The sequence below is a fragment of the Oxyura jamaicensis genome, chromosome 5 (genome assembly GCF_011077185.1).
Source record: "Oxyura jamaicensis isolate SHBP4307 breed ruddy duck chromosome 5, BPBGC_Ojam_1.0, whole genome shotgun sequence".
Lineage (NCBI taxonomy): Eukaryota > Metazoa > Chordata > Aves > Anseriformes > Anatidae > Oxyura > Oxyura jamaicensis.
This window is the reverse complement of record NC_048897.1, coordinates 57,968,330-57,991,700: the sequence shown is the minus strand read 5'-3', so window position 1 is coordinate 57,991,700 and position 23,371 is coordinate 57,968,330. Positions and strand designations below refer to the sequence as shown.

General features: G+C 47.5%; 1 protein-coding gene across 2 annotated transcripts in view; it reads right to left on the bottom strand.

Annotated features, from left to right (window-relative positions):
- LGR4 (leucine rich repeat containing G protein-coupled receptor 4) overlaps positions 1–23,365 on the bottom strand; it is a 73,109-nt gene extending 49,744 nt beyond the window's left edge. For both annotated transcript variants that reach the window (XM_035327085.1, XM_035327086.1), the window contains exon 1: positions 22,872–23,365. In XM_035327085.1, coding sequence (XP_035182976.1) covers positions 22,872–23,062 — 191 coding nt within the window. In that variant the 5' untranslated portion in view covers positions 23,063–23,365. The remainder of the gene's footprint in view (positions 1–22,871) is intronic.
- Positions 23,366–23,371: the final 6 nt, after the last annotated feature.

Below are 23,371 nucleotides of genomic sequence, written 5' to 3'. Positions count from 1 at the left end.
CACATTTTTCTCCTTGCAGACTTAATTTACTGCTCCTTTTATCACTGACAAGTTTATTAATGATAAAACGAAGCAGAAGATTTGAAACCATTTTTGCATTATTACAGATGTTTCTGCTTGTGATTCTGTCCCTCCTCAGTAATCTAAAATACGGTCCCACTGCCTCTGAAATGATCAGAGACCTCCAGCACTTAAAAAGTGCAGAAACCTTTCTTTATGCACAGCCCATTTTGCATTCACAATAAGCACATCAGTCATGCCACTTATGCGTATGTTTCCTTTTCCACTTCTTCCAAGAGACATTCTTGTACGAAAGGAAACATCCAAATACTCTAAGCCTTAGTCAACTTCTGCTGCGATTGGCTCAGCAAGCCACAGGTATTAACACACTGCTGCCCTCCCACCCAGCAAATGCCCTGGCCGCCTCCCAAGTACCCACGCTATCTCCCTAATGAGCACAACCGCCTTATCACCATTGTTTGTACTGTAACAAGAAGCTAAGAGCCCCGGCTCAACGTGTCAGCGTGACTGGCACTGGACAAATACTCATCTGGAGACACTCCTCGCCTGGAAGGGTTTGCTGCTTAAGTGGACAGGACAAACAGCACAGGACGGAAGCCAGGAGCACCGGGGCGAAGCAACTTGCCAAAGCCAGGAAGAGCCCGGATGCCCCTCCAGCTCCCACAACGCCCTTCTCATCCACTGCGCCCAGCTATTGCCTACGACGGCCTTTTCAAAACACCTGCAGAAGCAAACATATCCAGATCATAAAACAAAAAGAGAGCGGCCATAACGACTAAATTCCTTTTCTTCTATTTCTTTTTGAAGCAAGGAACCAGGATGGAAGGGTGCTCTGACGGTTTCTCGTTTGCTAGATGTGTGGGTTCTGTGCATCTGGTAGAGATGGAAATTAACGACACGTTCAGCTATTTGGGCAGTTTCCATCGACTTCTCTGTGGATCTAACTGGAACATTTGTGTGACACTTGTAGATGAAGCACTTAACATGCTTTTTCAGGGAGCAATCACCCTTCAAAACAGCCACAAATCCTGGCTACCAGAGGCGCCTTAGACATTCAGAAGCTTTAAGAAACTGGGTACACAGAGCTCTTTTCAGTGAAAATACCAAAAACGCATACACATTCTGTTGATGCCAGTGAGCCTTGAGCATTTTGCTGAAGCAGGACCTACAACATTTTCACTGACAGCCACAGAAAGGCTAAAAAATGCCAGACAGGTCTGTTCCTGCAACAGAAGCAACGTCCCCCTCTTCCCCCACCATATTTGTAAGTTATTTCTCCTTCCTTCTCCTTCCCATGTCACATCAACCTGTTTTTTTCCTCCAACACGATGCCTTAGCTTTCTTTCAGACACAGTAACTAGCTCTAATGTACCCTATTCATGTGCCAATCAAGCCATCATCAAGATCCTGGAGAGAACAATACTTGTATGCAAAGACCTATTTTGGACTGGTATTTGAGTCACTGCGGGCCAGCCATTAAGCAATCACACGTACGGTTAATGGCCTCTGTTGACACATGGTGGGGAATTAACCACGAAAAAATTCCACTGCATTATTAGGAAAGGGATGGTGGCCTGGAATAGAAATAACAGCACCGGTTCCTGCGCCCCTCCTTTCACGCAGGCAGAGCCACACGTTTGGTGCAGGTTACGGGCTGGTGGGTACGAGCATTTCCCTCACATAGGTGGTGGTTATTTACAGCAGGGAGTAAAACGAGGCGCTACTCAGGTGTCTGCAACCGCTTACCCTCTGACCTGGGGGCTGAGCAGGGAGGCCTCAGCTGTGCGGGGCGAGCAGCCCGTGGCACTCCTCATACACCCACCGGGACCCGTCACGACGCGGGAACAACTGGTCGGTGCTGACTGGGAAGAAGTCCGTGGATGGATGGAAGAGAGCAGGACCTGGGGCCATGCGCGTCGTGTCCCTGGTCAGTGTGGGATCTGGCGCGTCCTGCTGCCACCCCTCTCCTGGCAGAGGGGCTCTCAACACCGTTTTACCACAGCGACTCTCTGGCTTCGAGGTTTTTTTAAAACTATATATTAAAGGACCGCTGCTATCCAGGGCTCCGAGACCACCCGCGGTTCAGAGTGCCAGGCAGATAATCCCCTCACGCTGAGGGTCGTGCTGTGCCGGGCAGCACGGGGATTTCAGGAGAGCCGTGCAGCACCTAGCACCTGTGAGGACCAGCATCTTCCCAAGCACCTTCGCCAGGAGGGCTCCCTGCATCCTGCCGCCACCCAGGCTGTTCGCGAGGGGGGTCAAATCTAAGCCACGTAACTGTCCAACACCCTCTGACAACTTTTGTGCTTTATCCACTTTGTTTCCTTCTAGCTAGGGTCCTGCCTCCAGGCACCACAGCTCAGTCTAAGCATGGAGCTAAGAGAAGTTGTGAACCCGACAGAGTTCAATGTTTGGGGTACAAACATTCAAAATGCTATTCTTGTGCTACCGATACTTCCATATTTTACTAAGGTATCTTCTAGATACGAGGAACTACGAGGAATATTTTAATGCCTTCATCTCAGTTAACAATAATGCCATCAAACTGGCTGGATTAGCAACTCTCCATACATCAGGGGCTTGCACCTGGGATCCCCTTAGCCCAGACACGTGTCCAAACCACTCACGACAACCAGCGTTTGCTGGCAAGACTTGAGATTATTTGTGAAAGCCTGTAAAGCCAACTGGAAGGCATTGTTAATCCGTAGGTCTCCACACACGCACGACAACGCCAGTCTTGTCACAAGGGGAAAGAGAACAGCAACAGGTTACAGGCTTAAGGCTTCAATTCACATTCCACCAAAAGAAAACACGACACATAGCAGCTACATCTCCCGTGAAATGAACACCAAATTCCCTAAAGGAGTTTGACAGAAAGATATTTGTCATGTTTTAAATAAATTAAGTTTAACACTATGTTTGCAACCACCTTCAAACAGGACAGTGCAGGCAGTAGGGACAATAGTCCTTGCCATCTCTCAGTCACATCATACCATCAGCCAGCAAGGTGACCACTCAACAACTCTGTAACTTGGTATTTACATTAATGAGTTACATCCCCAGGTTAGAGACATATTGGACTTTTAACTTAAAGCACATATTGCTCACCCAAATACAGACACTTCTTCATATGTGAAAAAGTCAATGTTTTGCACATTATTGTTGAGCAAGTTTGTAAGTATATTTTCCTTACCAAAAGCATCTGTGAACAACCACTACTGAAATATTAAGAACATCTCCAAATTACGCATCTAACAGGCTTAGTAAATAAAGTCTTTTTATTTTCCCCCCTTCCCACCTCCACTCTCAGGTCCCTATTTCACAGCCATAAACCAGTCCAATGTGTGTTTCATTCCATCTCACAGTTCCAAGGGCAATTCCATAAAATTTAAACCGCCCACCAGGAGCGTAAGGAGCCACGTTCACCCTTTGGACTCCAAGGACACCACGTCTCGCTCCACCTAGCAACACTACACTTACTTACTACAACAAACACTTCCAGCTGAACGCTCCTCCGAGAGCGCGACAGCCTCCCGAGCTAAAGGCAGGCATCCATGGAGGTTCAGCGCCTTGCCCCCACCCGGACTCGCTCTGTGGGGCTGGGCAGGTTGCTTCCCCTCTCCAAGCCCCTGCTACCCTACTCTAAGAAGAAAAATCTTTTCTGCATCTCAGAAGCAAGGGGGAGGATAAAGCTACTGATGTTGTTGAGCTGTCCAGACAGAGCTCAGCACTTAAATCAGTTTACACCAATAGAAAAGCAGTACTATTGTTATACACTTACATTCCTATAAAAGTCCTCTGTTGCATTTTCGCTTGGTATTTTTGTTCTGTTAAAAAAAAAGAGAACACGAAGAGCTACAAATCCAATTTCATAGAAAAGCCAACTTGAGTAACTCCGAGTATTTTGAATTTTATTCATTTTCTCCTGGTTTATTTTGGTCTGCTAGTCTGTCCCACCCAATGTTTAGAAAGCAACCTGAGCCTCAAAAGTCTGGGTAAGCCCTACATTTTTAGAAGACTACAGCAAAAAAGCAAAACAAAATTAGTGTATGAACACGGTCACTGATAGGATTAAGCAAGAACACAAAATATAAACTTTCCAATCAGGCCAAACCTGTACACAACGATGCCAACATTTACCATTTTTTTTCACTTGCATATAACACATAACTTGGATCTAACTAAAAATTATTTCTGGCAAAAAAAAAGCCTTTTCTGCACTACAGCACTGTAATTATCTATATACTGTGGGAAAACGAAAAGCACACAGTACTGCTTTCTAGTGTCAAAATAGATTTCATGGCAGCACCTGGAATTGCCTTTATAGCACTAAATGTGCTTTTACATAGCAATTTGCAAGGCATCTTGAACTAGCTGATGAAGCATGAGCTAGCCAGTTTTGATAAGATGTAAAACTTAGGTTTGGGTAATTCTTAGTCATCAGCTACCACATTTTAACAGACAAGTTAATTTTCAGTTTAAGGAAAAAGCTTCCTATCCCTTTTGAGCTATACTGGTTTCAGCCACATTCCTCTTTTGTGTTTGAGATGTATTGCCTAGTCCCTAATACACATGAAAATGCAGGCTGAACATCCACTCTTACCTTCCAATGAACCTGAGATACTCATCAAAATGAAAGCTGCACAAAGCGCCTGCCAGGACACTCTTAGGAACGAGTTACAGGTTCAGCTTCTACTTCATCATTACTTTAGTAACCAAGGGTCGCCAAACAAGTATTTCAATTCAACTTTATTTTTTCTTGTATAATGAAAGTGTCAAGAATTATCTCGTTCCTATCTGACTAAACACAGAACTCACATTTCAAGAAATAAAACCTCACGTGTGCTTTACCTTCTTTTGAAAAGCACAACTCCTGGTTGGTGAAAGCTGCATAGCTTTTAAGCTATTTTTTTTCCTCCCCCTAACTCCGTTTGAATGTGACATGCACCAAAGTCCAGGACCTACAGTGCCAGCAGTCAGTCCTCATGCCTGTGTACTTTGTATACATAATGGTGGGTTCCCTCCCATAAAGCCTGCAATAAAAAACGAGCTAGCGTTACAAACACTTGGAAAAAAAATGGCAAGTCATTAGTGCTTTCCAAATTCGGCCACAAACTGTTCTTCCTTTCCAAATGACGGGCAGACAAGTTCTCCTTCTCGTGTGAGCAAGGCCTGGGCTTCAAGAGCACAGGAGCACAGCCTGGGGGCCGTCAGCACCAGCACCTGCCCCCCAGCAGGCGGCCCATGCCTGGGGACCTCAGTTTGCTGGCACCTTGGGCTAAGGAAAAGCAGCTTCACAGGACACGGGCTGCTCCCTCGCCCCCCGAAGGGCCAGCCAGGCCTCCACGCCACGAGGCTGGTCACCCTCATTACTGCCAGCGCATCGCATCGGTGCGTTCAGCCGTCGCTGCCAAGGCTGCACAAACGACTTCAGGGCAGTGCTCGCATACACGTCTCGTGTGTTTTCAGGAACTTGGCAGAGTTCAGGCTCTATGCTGACGCCAGCCAGCCAGATGACAAATGGCCGGCGAGCTGCATCCTCGGACTGGCCGGAGGCCTGAGGGGAAGCTGCCTGCGCCCTGCCAAGGGGACGCGGCTAATTGCCGTCGGCCTGTGCTGGCCATCAGGCAGTCACAGCTACAGGTACCAGCCAGCCGGTGACAAGGTCTGTCACAGAAAGCAACCAGCCGGGCTGAAGAAAAAACAAGTGAAAGCACAAAACCTCTGCTTTATGCACCCCAGGATGAACCACCAGTCAGCTCATACTGCTGCCACCTCCCACAGCCAGAGGACAACAGGCAGACTCCTCTCTCCACCAGCAGAAAGACACTTAAGATCACCATGGACTTTTTTTTTTTTTTTTTGTACACTGCTATTCTAAGCCATACGGCAGATTTGGGTGGCTATGCAAAGAGGCCACAAGCAACTTACCATACTCATCAACAGGCTTTCTGAGCAGCTAATGTGCTGAGACGGTGGTCAGCATAATAAAGTAAGATAGATAAACTCTGAAGGCAACTAGGGTCCTTTATCAAAATTTGCCCCCAACTGGAAAACACTTTTCCAGAACCAACGCAGTTAGTGACCCCGATTTGTCCTCAACTGAGGCTTTTCACACATGTAAACTATGACCATAGGTTTAAACAGAGAGATCCGGGGGAAAGGAGTAAGCTTTTATCAAAACAAGGCTTGTAGGAAAAGATATGACAATATTTTGGATCAACTGATAGAGATGTGGGAGCAGGGGTGGCAAGTTTCTGGCACGCAGACACTTTCTGAGGTCCCTAATTGCATACACAAAGTTATTTTGCAGCCTTAGGACTTCCTGCTAACCTGCAAATGTCCTTCTGCAGCTTCTGAGCTAGCAGCCATAAGAGGGTTAATGCACGCAATTAAAAAAGAAAAAAAAAAGGAAAAGAAAAAACTACAGATAAAAAAAAGCACAAAAAATCCCAGTCTCTCTCACACACACAGAAAAAGCTGAGTATACTGTTAGCAGAGGGAACCCATCCATTTACACAATCCCACTCCAAGCCAGCATATTCACAGTAGTTTTCAATAAACATCTACACAAGTCACTGGAGGGGAAAAAAATATCTGTTTTCTTTCATACAATTCCACAAAACTAACTGTCATCACAACCATCCTTGTGGCAGAAAAGTCCATATTTGCCTGCAGTTAAATCCGTCTGCAGCTGCCCTGTGGAAAAGACAGCCAATAATTGGCTTCTTTCACCTCTGTTAACCACGAACAAAAGTGTCATTCAGCTCCCAAATGGACAGAAGGCACCAATGGATGGGCAGCTAGCTGAGCCAATGGGCTGGAATAACAATAACCCTGTAGCATTTTCTTTTTCCTTTTGTTTAGTCTTTCAAAGCCCTTAATTAAGACCCTCACAAAGCACCCCTACAGGCTCCTTTCAATGAGGCATTACACGCCTGTTTTCTTGTATTTAAGGAAGAAAAGTAACAGGGATTTCTGAAACACATTAAGCAGTATACACAATTTCCATGTATTCACAACCGAAATACTGTTACATTTCAGCTTTTAAATATTATCGGCAATAAAAAGGAGTTCAAGTTTACTGTGTCCCCTCTTGGCTCTATGTTCCTTGCTATTTTAAAAGGGGAAAAAAAAATACAGCCAGTCATAAACGTGACATAGCTACAGCAGCTCGCCCACATCCACCACAAGGCAGCAGCTCCCCGAAGGCAGGCAACTGACAGGGATGAGGCTGAAGCATCCCTGGGCCCAGGCAGAGGAGGAAGCTGCTGAGATATGGATGCTGACCCGCGGGGACTGCAACGCCAAGCACTGGCATTGCCCCAAAACCAGCGCTTGTCCACACTCGGGTACACCCAGCTGGTTTTGGTGGCCTCGCAGCCAATTCAGCATGGGCTTGTAGATGATACCGATGAAGGTCATCTGCATCCCGTTAGTTACAACCCAACCGATGGAGTATCAGTGCTTCTGCGTGAAGCAGCATGTCACGGCTGCTTTGCAGCAGCGTAGGCAGTCTCTGCTGAACAGCCCCTTTAACTCTTTACAGCTACAGAAACGTACTACGTTAGACCAAACAGCAGCTCCTTTCCTAAAGGACTTCTCCCCCAAACAGCAAACATAAAAGCTTTAAGAAAACCCCTGTAAAATATCCTCCTCGTGGGTGTAGACTGCGCAGGACATCCAGCCCCTTTCCACCCAAAACCAGCCCCTTTCCAGCCAAAACCAGCCCGAGTGACAAGCTAACATGGGAGCTTGCTTGGCAGGTCACTGATGGTGAGGCGATGAGGGGAAGGGACAGCAGGCGCAGAGGTGGACCCAACAGCTAACAAAGCTCGTCCCACGAGCTGCTCAGGCCTTAGATGGCATCTAAGTCTGCCTTACATGGCTGATTTAAGGTCCCACAAATAATACATAACTATCGCCTGTTACCCACAGTGTTCTTGCTTCCTTCTACTGCAAGAAAATACAACGTAGCTCTCCTAAAAGATAAGAGAGGAAAAAAAAAAGAGAATATATACATGATTTGGTTGAAGGCCTAACTCCAAGCATACATTTTTAGGAAGCCTGCCCATGAGCCTTTATCACAGCTTGTTATAGCACTGGCCTTGACAGGATTTCAACATCGGTCAAGCAGGAGTTTGCTCTCACGTTGCTGTGTTATTGGCAATTCCAGTCATTATGTACCAGAGCAGTTCAAGAGCAGCAGCAAACAGAAAGAACAGCAATTTAAATTCCAACCATGAACATCAAGTGTCATCCTGAGCGTATCCAATGCAGCAGCTCCAAAAAATACCTCAACGAGAGCATCTGCTATAACACACTTCAAAACCAACTCTCAAACCACCCCAAGTAATCCCCCACACGTTATACAGCATAGCGAAGCACACAGATTCTCACTGGAAGTAGCACATGCCACTGCAATATAGTGTAAAAAAGCCAACCAAGACTTTCCCCCCCTCCCTCTTGCCTGACCCCCCACCAAAAAAAAAGTCCCAGACCCAGAGCTTTTTTCTACAGGTAGAGCACAAAGGAGAAGACCTGCCTCTCGCTAGTGCATGGCTTAGCATCCAACACAGACTGATCTCTCTACCTACACACAGCTACGGCCTGAAAAGAACAAATAGAATAAATAAAAAGGTACTCCTTGCCAGTGGAACTGCGCCAGCAGTAGCACAGGTTGGCAGAGGACTGTCCCTTTGCTCACATGGGCAGAGCTGCCCTCGTACCAGGACAGGATCCCTCCGTCCCTGCTCGGTGCCCCGCCGCCCCAAGCAGAATGAGCTGTATCAGCACGGGCAGGGTTCGCTGCTACGGCGGTCTGCACATCGGGGGAAACTGCCAGCAAGGCTTGGTTGGTCAGGAATCGCAGCCCAAACTGAAAAGCTGTGCTAACCAAAGCCAGTAGTAGAGCTCTGGACTTCTGGATTCTCCCCTAATATCAATAAAAGAAAATAACACTTACTACTGCTGACACAAGAATCTAAAGTAGTAAGAACTGTTAGTGTATTTCCTATTTCTTCAAAAGAAAACTCAAAAAGCAAATGAAATCTTTCTCAAGAGCTCTCAGGCAAAAACTGATAGCCACTGCCTGCCATTGTCACAAATAAATGAGGTCAAAGAAGCACTTATTACTAGTTATTTTCTTGGAAAGGTCGATTTCTCTCTTCAGTTTAACACTGTTCTTAATACTTACATAACTACGCTTATATTTAAAACTGAGTAGATTTTTATCGCTCAACTGTCAAGAGAAAAACAGCATACTTAATGCAAATGCAACATCACAAGTATTTACATGAGAAACAAAGACCTACCACATGAACTATCTAGCCCACACTCTTTGCAACAGAGATTAAGGCTTGTCAAGTTTAATCATGTACACAGGATCAATTTTTTTTTATACATATAATATAAACACATCTATTGCACGTGTGATGGAAAAGCAAGAGACCCATCTGTATTTCCAGCCTGCCTGTAGACAGAAATTGCATGTGCATCTTCCTGGCAGCATGCACTTGGCAGATGAATCCAAACAAGAAAACTGGACTTGCAAACCTGTGTCTCCTCAGCTCTCTCCGCACAAAGAACACGGCCATGTTCCTACTCCACGATAACTATCACAAGGGCTGGGAAACACACCCCAGTTCTTACCTCAAGGCCACTGATCAACGTAAATTATGTTTTGATGAAAAAACAATGTTATTGTTAAGACAGATCTCTAGAGGATGATGCGAGGTGGACAAAGCACATACCCCAAGCTCCATTAATAAAGACATCTGGTTTTCCTTGCTCTCACTTCTTTCAATCCAGTCTGGTTTCTTCTCCCTTTAAAGACTGGGTTTTACTGAATCAGTAAGCTGGGACCAGCAAAACTTGTCGTGCAGCTCAAAACCTGCCCCAGGTACGGACACCTAAGGGCTAGCAACGCACCATCTCCCTCATTACCAATTTAATCCCTTACTACCATCAACACATCAGCTTTTCCAATCTACAGCCAGCAATACTGTGAGAAGATACTACTAAAAAATTAACCCCCCCCCAAAAAAGTTAAGAGGGTGAAATTGTTTTATTGGGACTGGTAAGCCCTATTCTCTTTTAATTTGTTAAGTGTTATAAAAGTTGGAAACCAGATCTGAACTAGCACTCTGCACTTACGGTGTCAGATCCCACAATAAACACCAACCCATCTCAGAGTCACCACCAAATCTGAAAGGTATTCCTGCTGCTTTTTACTCTATTTACCACAAAGCAGTTACGTATGGACTACAACAGTAACCATGGCAGAGTGGGCAGCATCCACATCCCTTGGACAGACCAGGCTGTATCTTGTATAGCATACGGACTAATACAAGTTGCAGAGGACAAAGCTCTTAGAGCTAATTCTGTACCACCTACTCCAAGAAACAATCAAGAAGTCATGCCTCCTCCAACTACCACTGACTGAAGAGAAAAAGACTTTAACAAAGAAATTCTCTGCTTCATTTTTGCCCATCTTTACTACTTGTATTTTTTTTTCCCTCCATGCTACATATCAGGAAGGGCAGTATAATGAGCAATCAGAAAGATATAAACCTGAGAATTTCCACCAGATTAAATATGTATTTCTTTGCTATCACAGGACCAATTAGTTTGGCAGCATTGCATCACATCCATCTCATAAGGAGACATTCTCTTTTGACATTTAAATAGTATATGACTAAACAGCAGTTTGCTAGTAAGAAGAAATGGCTGAATTAATAGAGGTTAGTCGCTAATTTATATTTCCTTTCCTTTTTACCTGAATCACCCCACCGCAGTATAAAAGGGAGGTGCAAACTAGTCTTTTTCTGGTGAACACGTACTGCCTTCAGTGAAGAGAGAAACGTTTAAAACTCACTAATTCTCTCCACCTAGTAGTTGTGCTTTGGCAAAAAGAAGCTTAGCATGCGACGTAAAAGGTATAAATTATGTTTCCAAGACAGCTTCAGGCACTGCCATGTTTGGAATTGCTTACCGAGCAACTACAGCTCTCCAGACAAACTCCTGTGTAGAAGGGTAAAGGGCAGTGAAGGTAATTATTGGAAGGAAATCTCTCCCTAGGCCAGAAAAGAATAATTAAGCTCATGCATGTTAAATCACACAGGGGAAGTTAACACTGAAGTAATCAAGTGTAAGCGATAGCAAGACCTATCTGCAATTTTCTTGAAAGGAAATTAAGGCAGTGGTAATCTAAAGTGTGATTGTTTAGGCAACACAAACACAGTATCCCCAAAGTTAATTCGTGTTCTTTGTATAAATGTATACACTTCCCCTGCACACACACGCATATATACGTCCCTCCACCCCCCGGAGAACACATGCAGTAACCCAGTAATTAAACGAGTGTGCTGAAACCTAAAGCAGTTAAACTGCATTCTGCAAGCCCAGCTCCAACATAGTTTACTTATTGCTCATTAATCTCTCCCCAGATAGCATCTTTTCAACAGTTAAAAATACTTAAAATGTGACCGAGATTTTCAACGTTTAAGATGCTTGCTGTGCTTCAACCACCGCTGTGTTTTGGAAACTGCCTTCTTCAAATGACTGCAACATATGGGAACAAGTGTGACGAGCTTCTAGTCTAGCAGTTCCTCAAAAGCCCTGGGCTATTGTGCAAAAACTTAATGAAAGTCATTTGAACAACCCAAAAAGATTGTGAAGAAAAGCTGCAACAGAATCTGCTCCTTCTAAGCAAGTTGCGTTATCTGGGGCAAAGAGCCTTTCCAAGGCATTAGCAATGCTGGCAAGACAGCATCAGAGTAGGCTTCGCTTGCATTTCTAATTACACAAACACTCGGTTATCATTTGCTGAAGCTTCTTGGATGATCTGCATATATTCTCTGAAAATAAACTATGCCCTAACTGCTTTTAAAAATATAAAGCACATACAGAGTATGCGCTCCTATACAGTTCAGGGAGATCTAAAAGAGACTATTTAGTAATGAAAGGTTAAGAAGAAAATCCCATCTAAGCCCGTGCTCGCGAGTCTGAGCTCCAGAAGAGAAGCAAAGTGTTTACAGTAGACAAACCTTAAGGCTTTCCCAATATTTTTGGAGATATGCATGTTAAGAGATCTGCTATCGGCCTCAAAAGAATTGTCTGCTAGCACTGTTGTGCCACAAGAACTGTTCTGCTTCCTTTACAAAACTTTTAACAACCTCATAATCACTTGCCTCTTAACCCCTTCAGTAACTTCCCAAACTGTATCTCTACGTACCAATACATTTCTGTGGATGTACAGAGCTAACCCAAACAGCGCCTGCACGGCGCTCCCCACCACCACAAATACACTTTGCTCTGTACTACAAACATAGAGGGAGGACTCCAACCCTGAAGCAACGTGCTGCTACTCCAGGGTTTCTTTTTTCAATCAGAGGTGCAGGGACTTTTGTAACATTGAAAATGGTCACATACAAAAAACTGTGTGTCTTTGCTGGTGATTCGTGCTGTGATTCACCTGTTGTCTTAAAACCAGAAGCCACTTTTCAACCTGGCATAGTAGTTCAAAGGGGCACCCACAATTAAAAATGTACTTAATTAAAATGAGACGAGCAATTGTAGGCACTACAGAGTTGTTGTCCTTTTTCTCCATAAGAGCAAAATGAATTATTATTTATCAACTTCGGATTTTTTTATTATTATTATTGGTTTTAGGTGTACTTGCATCATAAATACCATGGAGAATCCTTGGTTCCACCAGTACCTCAAACGTGTGAAAAGCCAGCAGGGACTGACTGTGCAGGAGCTATAGGGGGATGTTCAACCAGCACCTGTCGAAAAGTAGTAGGCTGGAGAACAGGGATAACCCAGCAATGCCATCACTCCTCAATGCTGCAACGCACAAACACGACAGGCATTCTGAAAAGCCATGTAGAGTTTAGTAAAGTACACATTGAGTACTCAGCCACTCCATGGGAGCATATGGCAGTATGTGCGCTTTGGATACCAGACTGTCAGACAGGATGTGGGTGATGTTCAAGTCCCAGGCGTTCAAGTACACATCTTGTGGTCATCAGGGAGCAAAGCAAGAGAGCTAATCATCATCCTTCAGTAGCATGAGGCATGTACAACCATGTATTCTGCACTAGCACAAGTGAAGCTCATGAAGGAAGATGATTTCATACTGCCTTAACTTTGTCATTACTAAGCTACATGGACATTACGAGCCTCATGGTTTAAAGCATTTGTTTCTGTTATGTTTATTATGGTAACTGAGCTTACACAGACAGAAAGCAATCTGGCATACTTGCTAAGACAACAACAGATCACAGGAGCTCGAACTGTACAGAGCTCCCTGCCAGCCCCATGTCACGCAGCCCAAAGGGCCTTGGTGGCTCCAGAGAGACCGAAGCGAGGAGCAAGCCCTGAGTGTTGTCCCCTGCCAGGGGCTCGGGGGGCAGAGAGCTGAAACAGAAGCTGTCGAATCCAAGAGATGATGGCCAAGGACAAGCTGGTGTGTAGAGCAACCTGCACAGCAGCATGGCCTATGGAATGCCGCTGGTCCTTTTCTAGCGAAAGGGGAAACCCATTCCTAACTCATCTTGATGAAAAAATGACACTGGGAAGGATATTTTTGATGTTCAATATCGTTATTTCCCTGTTTTTGGTTCATGATGGCACTGAATCACCTAAGACTCAGTGATGCACTTTGCCTGAAGGAACTGTGGAATATGCTTGGTTAGACAAGTTCAACAAATATCCAGGGTATTTGGATATAAATGTCAACCCCATGTGCGATGGAATCTCTCCCAACGATAGTATCAGGACACAGAAATTTGTCTTCTGTGAATGAAGAGACAACAGCACAAGCAGTCCTACACTTGAGCAGGATTTCTGATATGTTGTTGCTTAAATGATAGCCTTCTCTTCTGAAAAGTTTATTTTTTTTTTTTACTGGAATAATTACTGAGGAGTATTTTCATAAAAGAAGAATCAGCCCTGCTGCACAATTGCAGAGGTTTCTGCTAAAGCAGTGAGCAACTTTTTTTTTTTATACTAAAAAAAAATAAAAAACCTGCATTAAAAAAAAAAAAAAAAAAAAAAAGTATCAGGATACTGCACATTTTCTGACCTGGAAACTAGAGAGCTGTTTTTTGTGGGAAACATGGTAAAAAACAGTAACAAAAACCATGTAAACAAATTAGTTGAAGTTTTTGGAAACGAGATTTCAAGGAAGAGCAAGTCAATTCTAAATAAATAATTGACCTAGATATTCAAGAGATGTAATGTCTCCACTAAACACTTGACACAGTGCTAGCACATTTGCCCTTGGAAGAGACATGGATTTTCTACACCTAACAAGACTCACACTAGTTCTGTAAAATATTAACAGTTTGGTCAATATTAGCACATGCATTTTTTTTTTTTCCCCTTCCCAAACCCAAGTGTTAAAACCACCAGCAGTAACAACTACCAGAAGGCAGGAGCCTGTCCAGGTCCAAACCAGCAGCAGCAATGTTTTCAGAGCACGGCCCCATACCACGTGAAGTTGCTCAGGATCGTGTCCTTTCCTACCCCACCACAACCTCCATGAAGACCCCCGGGGACTCCAAGGAGATGCCCAGCGAGGCCACAGCTGGGTGAGCAGTCGGTGCTCCAGGTGGGCAGCCACGTGAGCAAAACCACAACCAGGAGAGATGAACAAGGAGCCTGTAGATCACTGCTGACTGCAGCTTTGTGAAGTTCTCTTAGAGAGCACGCACGTCTGGACCTAAACACATGGATCTTCCAAACAGTGCAAAGCTCCCTTCGGTAGGTTCAAGGGCTGATCGTTTGCGCAGCTCAGAGACCTGCTAAGAGAGCTGCAGGCACAATTCCTGGTCCAAAGGAGATCTCTGCTTCAAAACCAACACGTTCCTCTCACCTTCAGCCATGCCTCCTGAAAAAGAAGATGGCTCTCTCAAAGCTTGTGCACGCTGGGGCTGAGCCAAGCGGGATCCACCAGGCCTGCCAAGCCGAGAAGCACGGGCAGGTCTCGGTGCAGAGAGATCAGCTGCTCCTGAGACCTAGCCCTGCACACCCAGACCTCTGCTTTCAGAGACACGGTCGCGTTACCGACATTGGCTGCCGAGATGGTTTGCAGTACACCTGGGATTCCCTTCCCTCAGCCACGCGAGGCACAATGGCCTTGGCAGGAGCGTTTTGCGAGCTCCCCGCAAAGCTCGCGGCCAGCTTACCAGGCCGGAGCCTCCAGGCCTGCGCCCTCGCAGCCCCACGTGCTGCTTGCAGAGACGGGAACGAAACATCCCATATGTTTCCTTTGTCAGTAACACGCCTATTGAAAGCACAGCCACGCGGGTCTCCCCGCTGAGACGCCGGGTCAGGCTATTCATGTGCAGCTATGCGGATGTCAGGAGGTAATGGGAAAACTCCCAAACAACAACACATTTTCACAGGACAAGGTTATAAAATACACAACTGTGTTTGCAGCATCATTAAGCTAAATTAAACAGGTTTAGGCCTCCCCTGCATACCTCAGAAATTGCACATCCATTTATGATTCATGGCTAATTGTGCACCGTTCGAAAGCCCAAACACACTTTCTCAAAGATTTCAGGGTGAAGAAAAGCCCTCGTGAGACCTAGCTTTCCCCCAGCACTGGTTGGGGGAGAGAAAAGTAGGAAGTACAGCACTTAAATAATCGTATTTAAATAATAAAGCGCTCATCTGAGAGCTGCAGAGACTGCTGTTTGCTCTCTGGAGGCCTGATTTCTCAGGGCACCCCTTACAACACTCTCAACTTCACCTCCCTTAGGATTTCTCCTGATTTCTTCCTCAAGATAAAGACATAGCACTTGCTCTCACGGCAAGTCTTTCTTCCTTCCCCAACCACACCACCATCTGTATCGCTCCTGTTCCCTCCCTCCAGACCTCAGGGATGGTCTGAGGCTTCTCCTGCACTGTTAATGTAAGGCTCACAGGAATTCATTCCTGTATTTTAAATAGGTCCTTCATTTTCATTACAGTTTTCTTACTCCTGAACATAGTTATCTTCAATATTTCAACTTCAGGTGATAAAAAAAAGTCAGACTCAAAAATTGCTTAATTCTCATCTTTCCCATGTCAAAACCTTGAGGTGGAGTTGTCAAAAATCACAGATGATTGTCTGAAGGACTAGCAGGCAACAAAGTTATAGAGCAAAACTTAATTAAATGCATAGTTATCGATAACAGAGTTGAACAACAACAAAATCTATTGTCATACCATGCACCACATTTCAGCAACAGACCTTCTAAGTTTCAGGAGTTACCTTGTGTTATAGTACCAAACATCTGGCTATGCTTAAAAGTGGCATTGCTTGAGAAATGAGAGAAATGTTTTTCAACAGGGAGAAACACACTGCCCTTATGTTCCACACGCTCATTGCTTTTCAGGTGTCCTTAGCAAATTGTACTCATTACACGAGAATGCAAGATACAAACGAGGAAAGCCTAGAAGGAAGTCATTTTATTTCTGCCATGCAGCGAAGATCATTTTTCATCTGACAAAACACCAAATGAAACCATCAAGACATGCTTTGTAACAGGTTTACAAAAAATACAGTTCAAGTTCTCTTACCTAAGAGAACTTTACTAATTTCTAGGCACACCGTATGAGTGAATGGCCCGCCTAAGAAAAACATGACTCCCCTGTAATTCGGTGAGTATGCAGAGTAAATACAAAAAGCACCTGGAAAACGAGGCTGGCAACAGTTCATCACTGGGTGATGTTCTTCATTTCCAAAGCCAAACATCTTTCACAGATGTCAGACCCCGTTCCACCAGGGCACACACACAGATATCACCTGTTCAAGAGTAGCTATCTGCTTTTTTTCCCCAAAACATGTTACCACATTGATTGACATCATGCCTAAAGCCATCAGTTACCTGTTATGTATTCTAATTCAACTTTTTTTTTTTAAGACACCCAAACTCAACTTTTTGAGACCAACACAGTGCTCTGTTGTTCTCTACAAGATGTATATCAGTAACAGTGTCAGTTTATTGACTATGCAGGACGTGCTGTCAAATTCAGGATAAAGATGAAACCCAGTTTGGTGTCCCCCTCCCCCCCCCGCCATCTCTCAGCCACTATAGTACATTTCTGCCAGTCCTGGCCTTGCTACAGTCTGGAACAGTTAAATTATTCAACAGTAAAATGAAATGCAGTCAACTATTTCAGTTATGTATTTTAAAATACATGACATAAGATTTGAAAATATTGGAAACTTTCTACTTCAGTGAAACTCGCTGACAGCTGCAGTAACTCAGCACTTTTAAAAATAAAATCTGCTCTTTTGCCAGGTAGATCACATGCCGTTTCTGCATCATTTAATTACACTTTCCAAGCACCAACACATACAATACTAGATGCTCTCGGTTTGGACTTCACAGCTTTCTTTGGTTCCCCAACTCAAATGAATCAGGACCCAATTCTGACAGAAAGGCTTCCACATCATTTCCTAGTGAGGACAGTGTTTATACAGTGATGTTGAGGACCTCCTCCCCTCTGTCCAAGCCACCATCCTGCACCCCCAAGCTGTTTGCGTCTGTGTTAGCAGAGGAAGTGTTCACAGCTGCGCCCACGTTCCCAAAGGGGCTCTGTAGGGCAACTGCGAGGTGGGAAATAATTAAGAACCAACATCACATGAGCAGAAATCTCTTTTCTGACCACAGTTTGAGAATATCTTATCAGAGAGCTGCAGCAGTACTTGAAAGGCGGGTATGAAAAACTACAGAAGAGAATTTCCCTGTAGCAAAACCCTGGGTCACCACTGCAGCAGTCTTCCAGGTAGGGAGGGTGGCCGGGGACCTCTAATGTTTGGAAATGCCCTCGAAACCTCCACTAACACAGGCTTCCTAACATTTAAATCCTCAGCCTCTGTGTACAGGTTTCTTTTGATCATTTTGATCACGTTGGGATGGCTTCTTCTCCTGTCTCATTCTCTTACGTGTCTTCTCCGACCTTTGTCTCTTGTTTCTAGGATCGTGCAGAGTTCTCCCCCAGGCTGCGTTCGACTTTGCACTTCCTCCTCGAAGAGCCCCAAAGCCAGGCCCCGGCAGCACAGAGCGCAGCCCGAATCCCACTGGGATAGCTGCTGGCCGCGAAGCCCCACACACAGCACTGAAGTGAAGGAGCCCCATCCATTTCACTCCCTTGCTTGTTTGCAAGACACTAAGCAGGCAAACCCCAGTTGTTTGCAAATTCCCCAGCACATAAACACACCAGCTCCTATCCATTCCCAACACGAGGGAGACCTTTAGGAACAAACACAAGGGTGGCAGAGAAGAGGGAAGGGAAGATCACGACCAACACTCAGAGACCCTCCCCGAGCCCAGCAGCTCCCACCCTCTCTAAAATGAGATATGGGTGCTCAGCCCTTCTGAAATCTAGGCCAGTAATTTTCTCTGGGTAAATAAGAGCTTGTGTTCTGCAAAAATTGCTGGCTTAGATGTAGAATACAAAACAAATAAAGATCCTTGCGGAGGAGGTTTCTTTGGGTTTTGTTTTGTTTTTGAGTCCTTATATTACAGCTTCCATATTTTCCATCTCAAGCAGATAGTTACTAGTAAATTCCTCTCGAGAACTAGCTAATTATTTACTAGCATAAACCTGATTACACTGAAGTCCAACCTTTTTTTTTCCACACTGCAGACTTATCTTACTATTTGCTCCCCCAAGTCACATTTATGAGCCTCTGCCAGTAAGCACCAAACGAGAAGTGACATATTGCTGATATAAATGAGCTCAACATATCAAACACATGCCAAATACCTGACAAATTATGTGTTACGGTGGGGCACTGCGTTTTTTTTCAGGGAGAAAGAAAAGGAAAGGAGGGGTAGCGGCCAAACACCAACTTCGCTGCCAACAGAGAACATAAAAAGGGCAAAAATACCCAACGGGCTTTGAAACAACAACCTCACTTCTCCATGCACCACTTCTCATGCCCACAGCAGCCCAACGTCATGCAGATGGAGCCGGTCCCCTCGTGCCAGCTGCATGTCACCACACCACGGTGGCAGCACCGGGACCGGAGAGGTGCCATGGCTGAAAGGTGCAGGCAGCCACCTCCAGCATCTCTGAGATGAGGGACAGGTACAGCCCCGGCCGGCTGTAGGGCCGGGTTCTGTCCGTTTGCACCAGCCAGGGAGGTGGGGCTGCACCAGCACCGGGGCTTAGTAAAGCAGGGTAACAACATCTCTGCTGATTAACAGAAATATGCGCATTAAAATGGCATGACTGTACCTTTCCTGAAGAAATACGGAAAGCATATTTCTCGAAAGACACAGTGAGTGTTTTATTACTTGCCATCCTAACACCAGCATAGAGCAAATGCAAGCAAAGACCTAGACAGCGCTACTGTGAAACCTAATTAGATAAGGCTTCGCTATCTCATGAGGGCAGCAATTACGCTACGTTTTCCAGACTCAAGGCTGTGTCTGGACATCCTTACTTTTCACCATAACCACCCTGCGAGACAGCGTTCGCCGAACCTCAGCCAGGTCTTGACCATGCTTATCTGACAACAGCGGGATGCTCCATGTCCACGCGCTGGTGCCTGGTGTATTAGGAGGCCACATCTCACATCCACCCACTGCGTTGCATCACCATTCTACAAAAAACGAGAGCGCCAGAAGGAAAGACACAAAAACACTCAAGCCTTGCCGATTCCAAACAGAACCATATAATTTTGCCACTTATACATAAACACAGCAGGAAATTAACTCAAACGTGAGACAGCGGAGGTATTTCTACATAGCCTGTAAACTGAAAAGGCAATCAGCCCTCTGCAGTTGCTGAACCAGCCGATGTTACAAAATGACTAAACCAGGATCCTTCTGAACTTGGACACCTTGATCGTTCGGAGCTCTTGCATAACGCAGCACACGGAAAGGCTGCCAGCAGTAGGCTAGATGGGTCAGGAGAAACAAAAGAGAAGAGGACTGTTTCATCCTGCAGAGGTCTGTCCTTTATGGGAGAAGAGGATAAAGGAGATTTGAGGTTTTTGAGAGGCAGTGGATTTGGAAGGAGGAACACTAGAACACGGCCAGCAAAACTGGAGTGCTTTTAAAACAAAAGCAAGCAGCAATTGTGGGTGTGCTTCACAAAGGGAGGGTAGCAGAGGGCATAAACAAGTGTGCCGTTTCTACCATTTGTGCCCAGCGTTGTCTAGAAGCGTTAAGGCTTCAGGGCCACCAGGGGCTTGAAAGCACTCCCTTCACAACTCGAGGGAAGAAAAATTAAAGCCATGGACCCTGCCACTAGGAAAATATAGGAGACTAGCAGTGGATGGAGGGAAGTCCTGGACAAGTTCATCGGAGGCACTAAAAAGAAAGTTATCTGCAATGTTTTCATATTTAAAGTGCCCAAAATCTAACAGCAGGCCCTGCAAAGGGACTGCATCACCGACGGCTGTCAGGCAAGTCCCTGAAACAGCCAGGCCCATTTAAGACACCCCTGAAGCCATTCTCTAGGATTATCTGCTTTTTGTCTCCTGCAGAGCGCTCACGCAAGCACCAGCCTCGCAAAACTGGGACTTCAGTTCCCGGACAGGCACCCCTGGGAAGCAGAAGCACCATCAGCACGCCCTGCCGTAACTTCCTTCCATTAGCCTGGAGGTTTTCGAGCACACAGGACGTGAAATGTCACAGCAAAGATGGGGAACGTACGGCACTGATTAGTGAGGCCAAACAAACACTTGGACATTACTGCTCAGGCATATCAACTTGTCAGACGACAGTTATTTTGCAACAAAGTAAAATCACAACCTTCATAAACAGAGAGCCAGGCAGCTGGTAATTAAGCGTTACATAAACACCCACCTAAATTACACAGAGCCAATGGCCACCTCCAGCACAAGCACCAGGCAATTACCCCCGCGGTCTCCTCCCGGCTCCCTCCCCATTCCTCCCTCCTACCAGCACCAGCCCCCTGCCACCCCCCAGCTCCCCAGGGCCGCCCTACCCCTCCCGGGGCCACCACCAGACGAGGCGACACGGCCATCCCCGCTCAGCACGCATCCCCCCAGAGGCCTGCGGGCCCTTCCACCAGCCACCGAAGGGCAGGAACATGCTGGACAGGTCAGCGGCTGAAGGAAACGCGGGGCGAGACCAGGAGCCCGAGGGACACGCTCCGGAGGCCCCGCTGTGGCCCCAGGAACACGGCGCTGCCTTAACGATGCGAGTGGAGGTTACCTTAAGTTACTGAAACGAAGGCAGGGAAATTAAGACTCGGGGGGAAACACGAGTAGTAAAACAGAAATGCCAGCTCCCTTCCGCGCTTCTCCGCTGCCTTGGAACTAACTCCTCGGCTGCCAGCTCGGGTTAATCGTCAGCAACAGCTCCCGATCGCTCTCCTGGCCAAAGCCAGAAGCGTAGGCATGACTTGGCCCGTGGTATCGCAGCCCATTCCCTGCAACCCATCTCCGTGCCATGGACTCTCTGCTGCCATGGCTGTAACCAAAAAAAGCCCCGTAGCAGGGGATTTCCTGGCATAGCTGTGCTGCCAGGCATGGAGCACGGGGAAGCTTTCTTCTCTTCGTGTCGCTAGGATGCTTGGCAGTGACACCAACGTGTCAGCTAGGGGGTGTTTTTTTTTTTTTATTTTTTTTTTTTTTTTTTTTTTTTTTTTTTTTTGCTCCACACAAGCTAATTCAGCTTCTCTGGCAAAGCTGCACAGCCCAGGCAGGTTCAGAGGTGAGTTTTCCACGGCCTACAAGACTGTTTTGTGCATGCCCTATGCTTCCAGCAGCCCTGCTGCAACAGAGGCTTATTCAAGCACAGAAGTGCCACGAAGGCACCCCTTTTTTCACGTTGTAAACAAGGAAACAAGAGCCAAGACGCAAACGGCGATCCTCCACGGCCACAGCAGGAGATGGCCACAAAGCTTCCGCTTGCTTTCAAACTGGGCCAGCCAAGGCAGACGCCAACAGCCCTCCACGTTTGTGTGCATGTCCCCTCTCACACAAGCACAAGCCTTCTGGGAACCTACCTGCTCGGGAAGTAGGAAGCTACACCTGAAACTCTTTGGCAACCTTCTCTGCGATGGGTGTTGGCTGTGACAACTCGCACCCATTAGCCAGCAAATGCCATGTTGCAGGCACGCAGGGATGTACCGCTCCCATTGCACAAGGCAGCCAGACGGCGCAGGAGCCATAAAACCCAGCGCTTAAACGTGGCTTCCGCCAAATACGCTCCAAGTGGCTCCTGACGTGGGGCAGCAGCCCCCCTTGGCCTGGGGGGGCCACAGAAGGCACGTTACCAGCCAGCCTGAGGCCTCCCAGCCCCGGGCTCCCTCCCTGCCCCCAGCCGGGCACCCCACGGGGGGCGGCTCGCAGGAGGGCTCCCGGCGCCCAGGGGCAGCAGCAGGGCCCGGGGGAAACCGGGCAGCGTGGGGAAACCGGGACCCCGCTCCGCGGCCGGAGCCCCAGTGACCCGCGGGCAGCTTCAGGCGCTGCCGAACAAAGGCAGCGAGGCGCCGCGTCCGAGGGCAGCCGCCGCTTCTCCTGTTGACACGGCGGCCGCCCAGCTCCAGCTGGAAGCCGGCACACCGGGGGTGCCCTGGGGCGGGCACGGCGGGGACACGGCCACCCGCACCCGGCACCCCGGGGGGCGCTGCCCGGCCCTGCCGGGAGGCTGTGCCGCAGGAGAAGCAGGCAGCCCCCCGCCCTGCCCTCCCGGGGCCGGCCCGCGGGGGGAGCCGCGGCCTCCGCCGGCCTGCCCGCGGCACACGGCGGCCACCGGGGGTCCGCGCTCCCCCCCCGGTCCCCGGCCGCCCCCATCTGCCGCCGCCCCCCGCCCGGGGTTTCGAGGCGCCCCCCCCAAGCCCTCCCAGCCCCCGGCCCCACTCACAGGGCGTGCGTGAAGGCGCTGAGTCCCGGGGGCACGGCGGCCAGCCCCCTCCCGGAGCAGTCCACTCCTCGGTCCCCGTCGCAGCTGCAGGCGGCCGGGCAGGGCGGGGGGGAGGCGCCGCCGCCGGGCCCTCCGGCCGAGCTCCCCGGGCCCCATGCGACGAGGCCGAGCAGAGCGAGGAGGCACCGCATCGCCGGGCCCCCCGCCCGCCCGCCCGCCGCGGCACGGCACGGCTCGGCCCGCCGCAAAAACGCGAGAATAATGAAAATAATTACTAAAAAAAAAAAAAAAAAAAGGCACGGAAACGAACAAGGATAAATAACTAAAAAAAAGCCCTCTCCGGCCGCCAGCCCGGTGCTGGCCGGCGCGGCGCGGCCCTGGGGCTGTCTCAGCGGCGCGCCCGCCCCATGCAGCGCCGTGCCCTGCCCTGCCCGGCCCGGCTCAGCCCCGCAGGTAGGGCGCGGGGGCGGCCATCGCCGGCTGGCCGCGGGGCGGTCCCC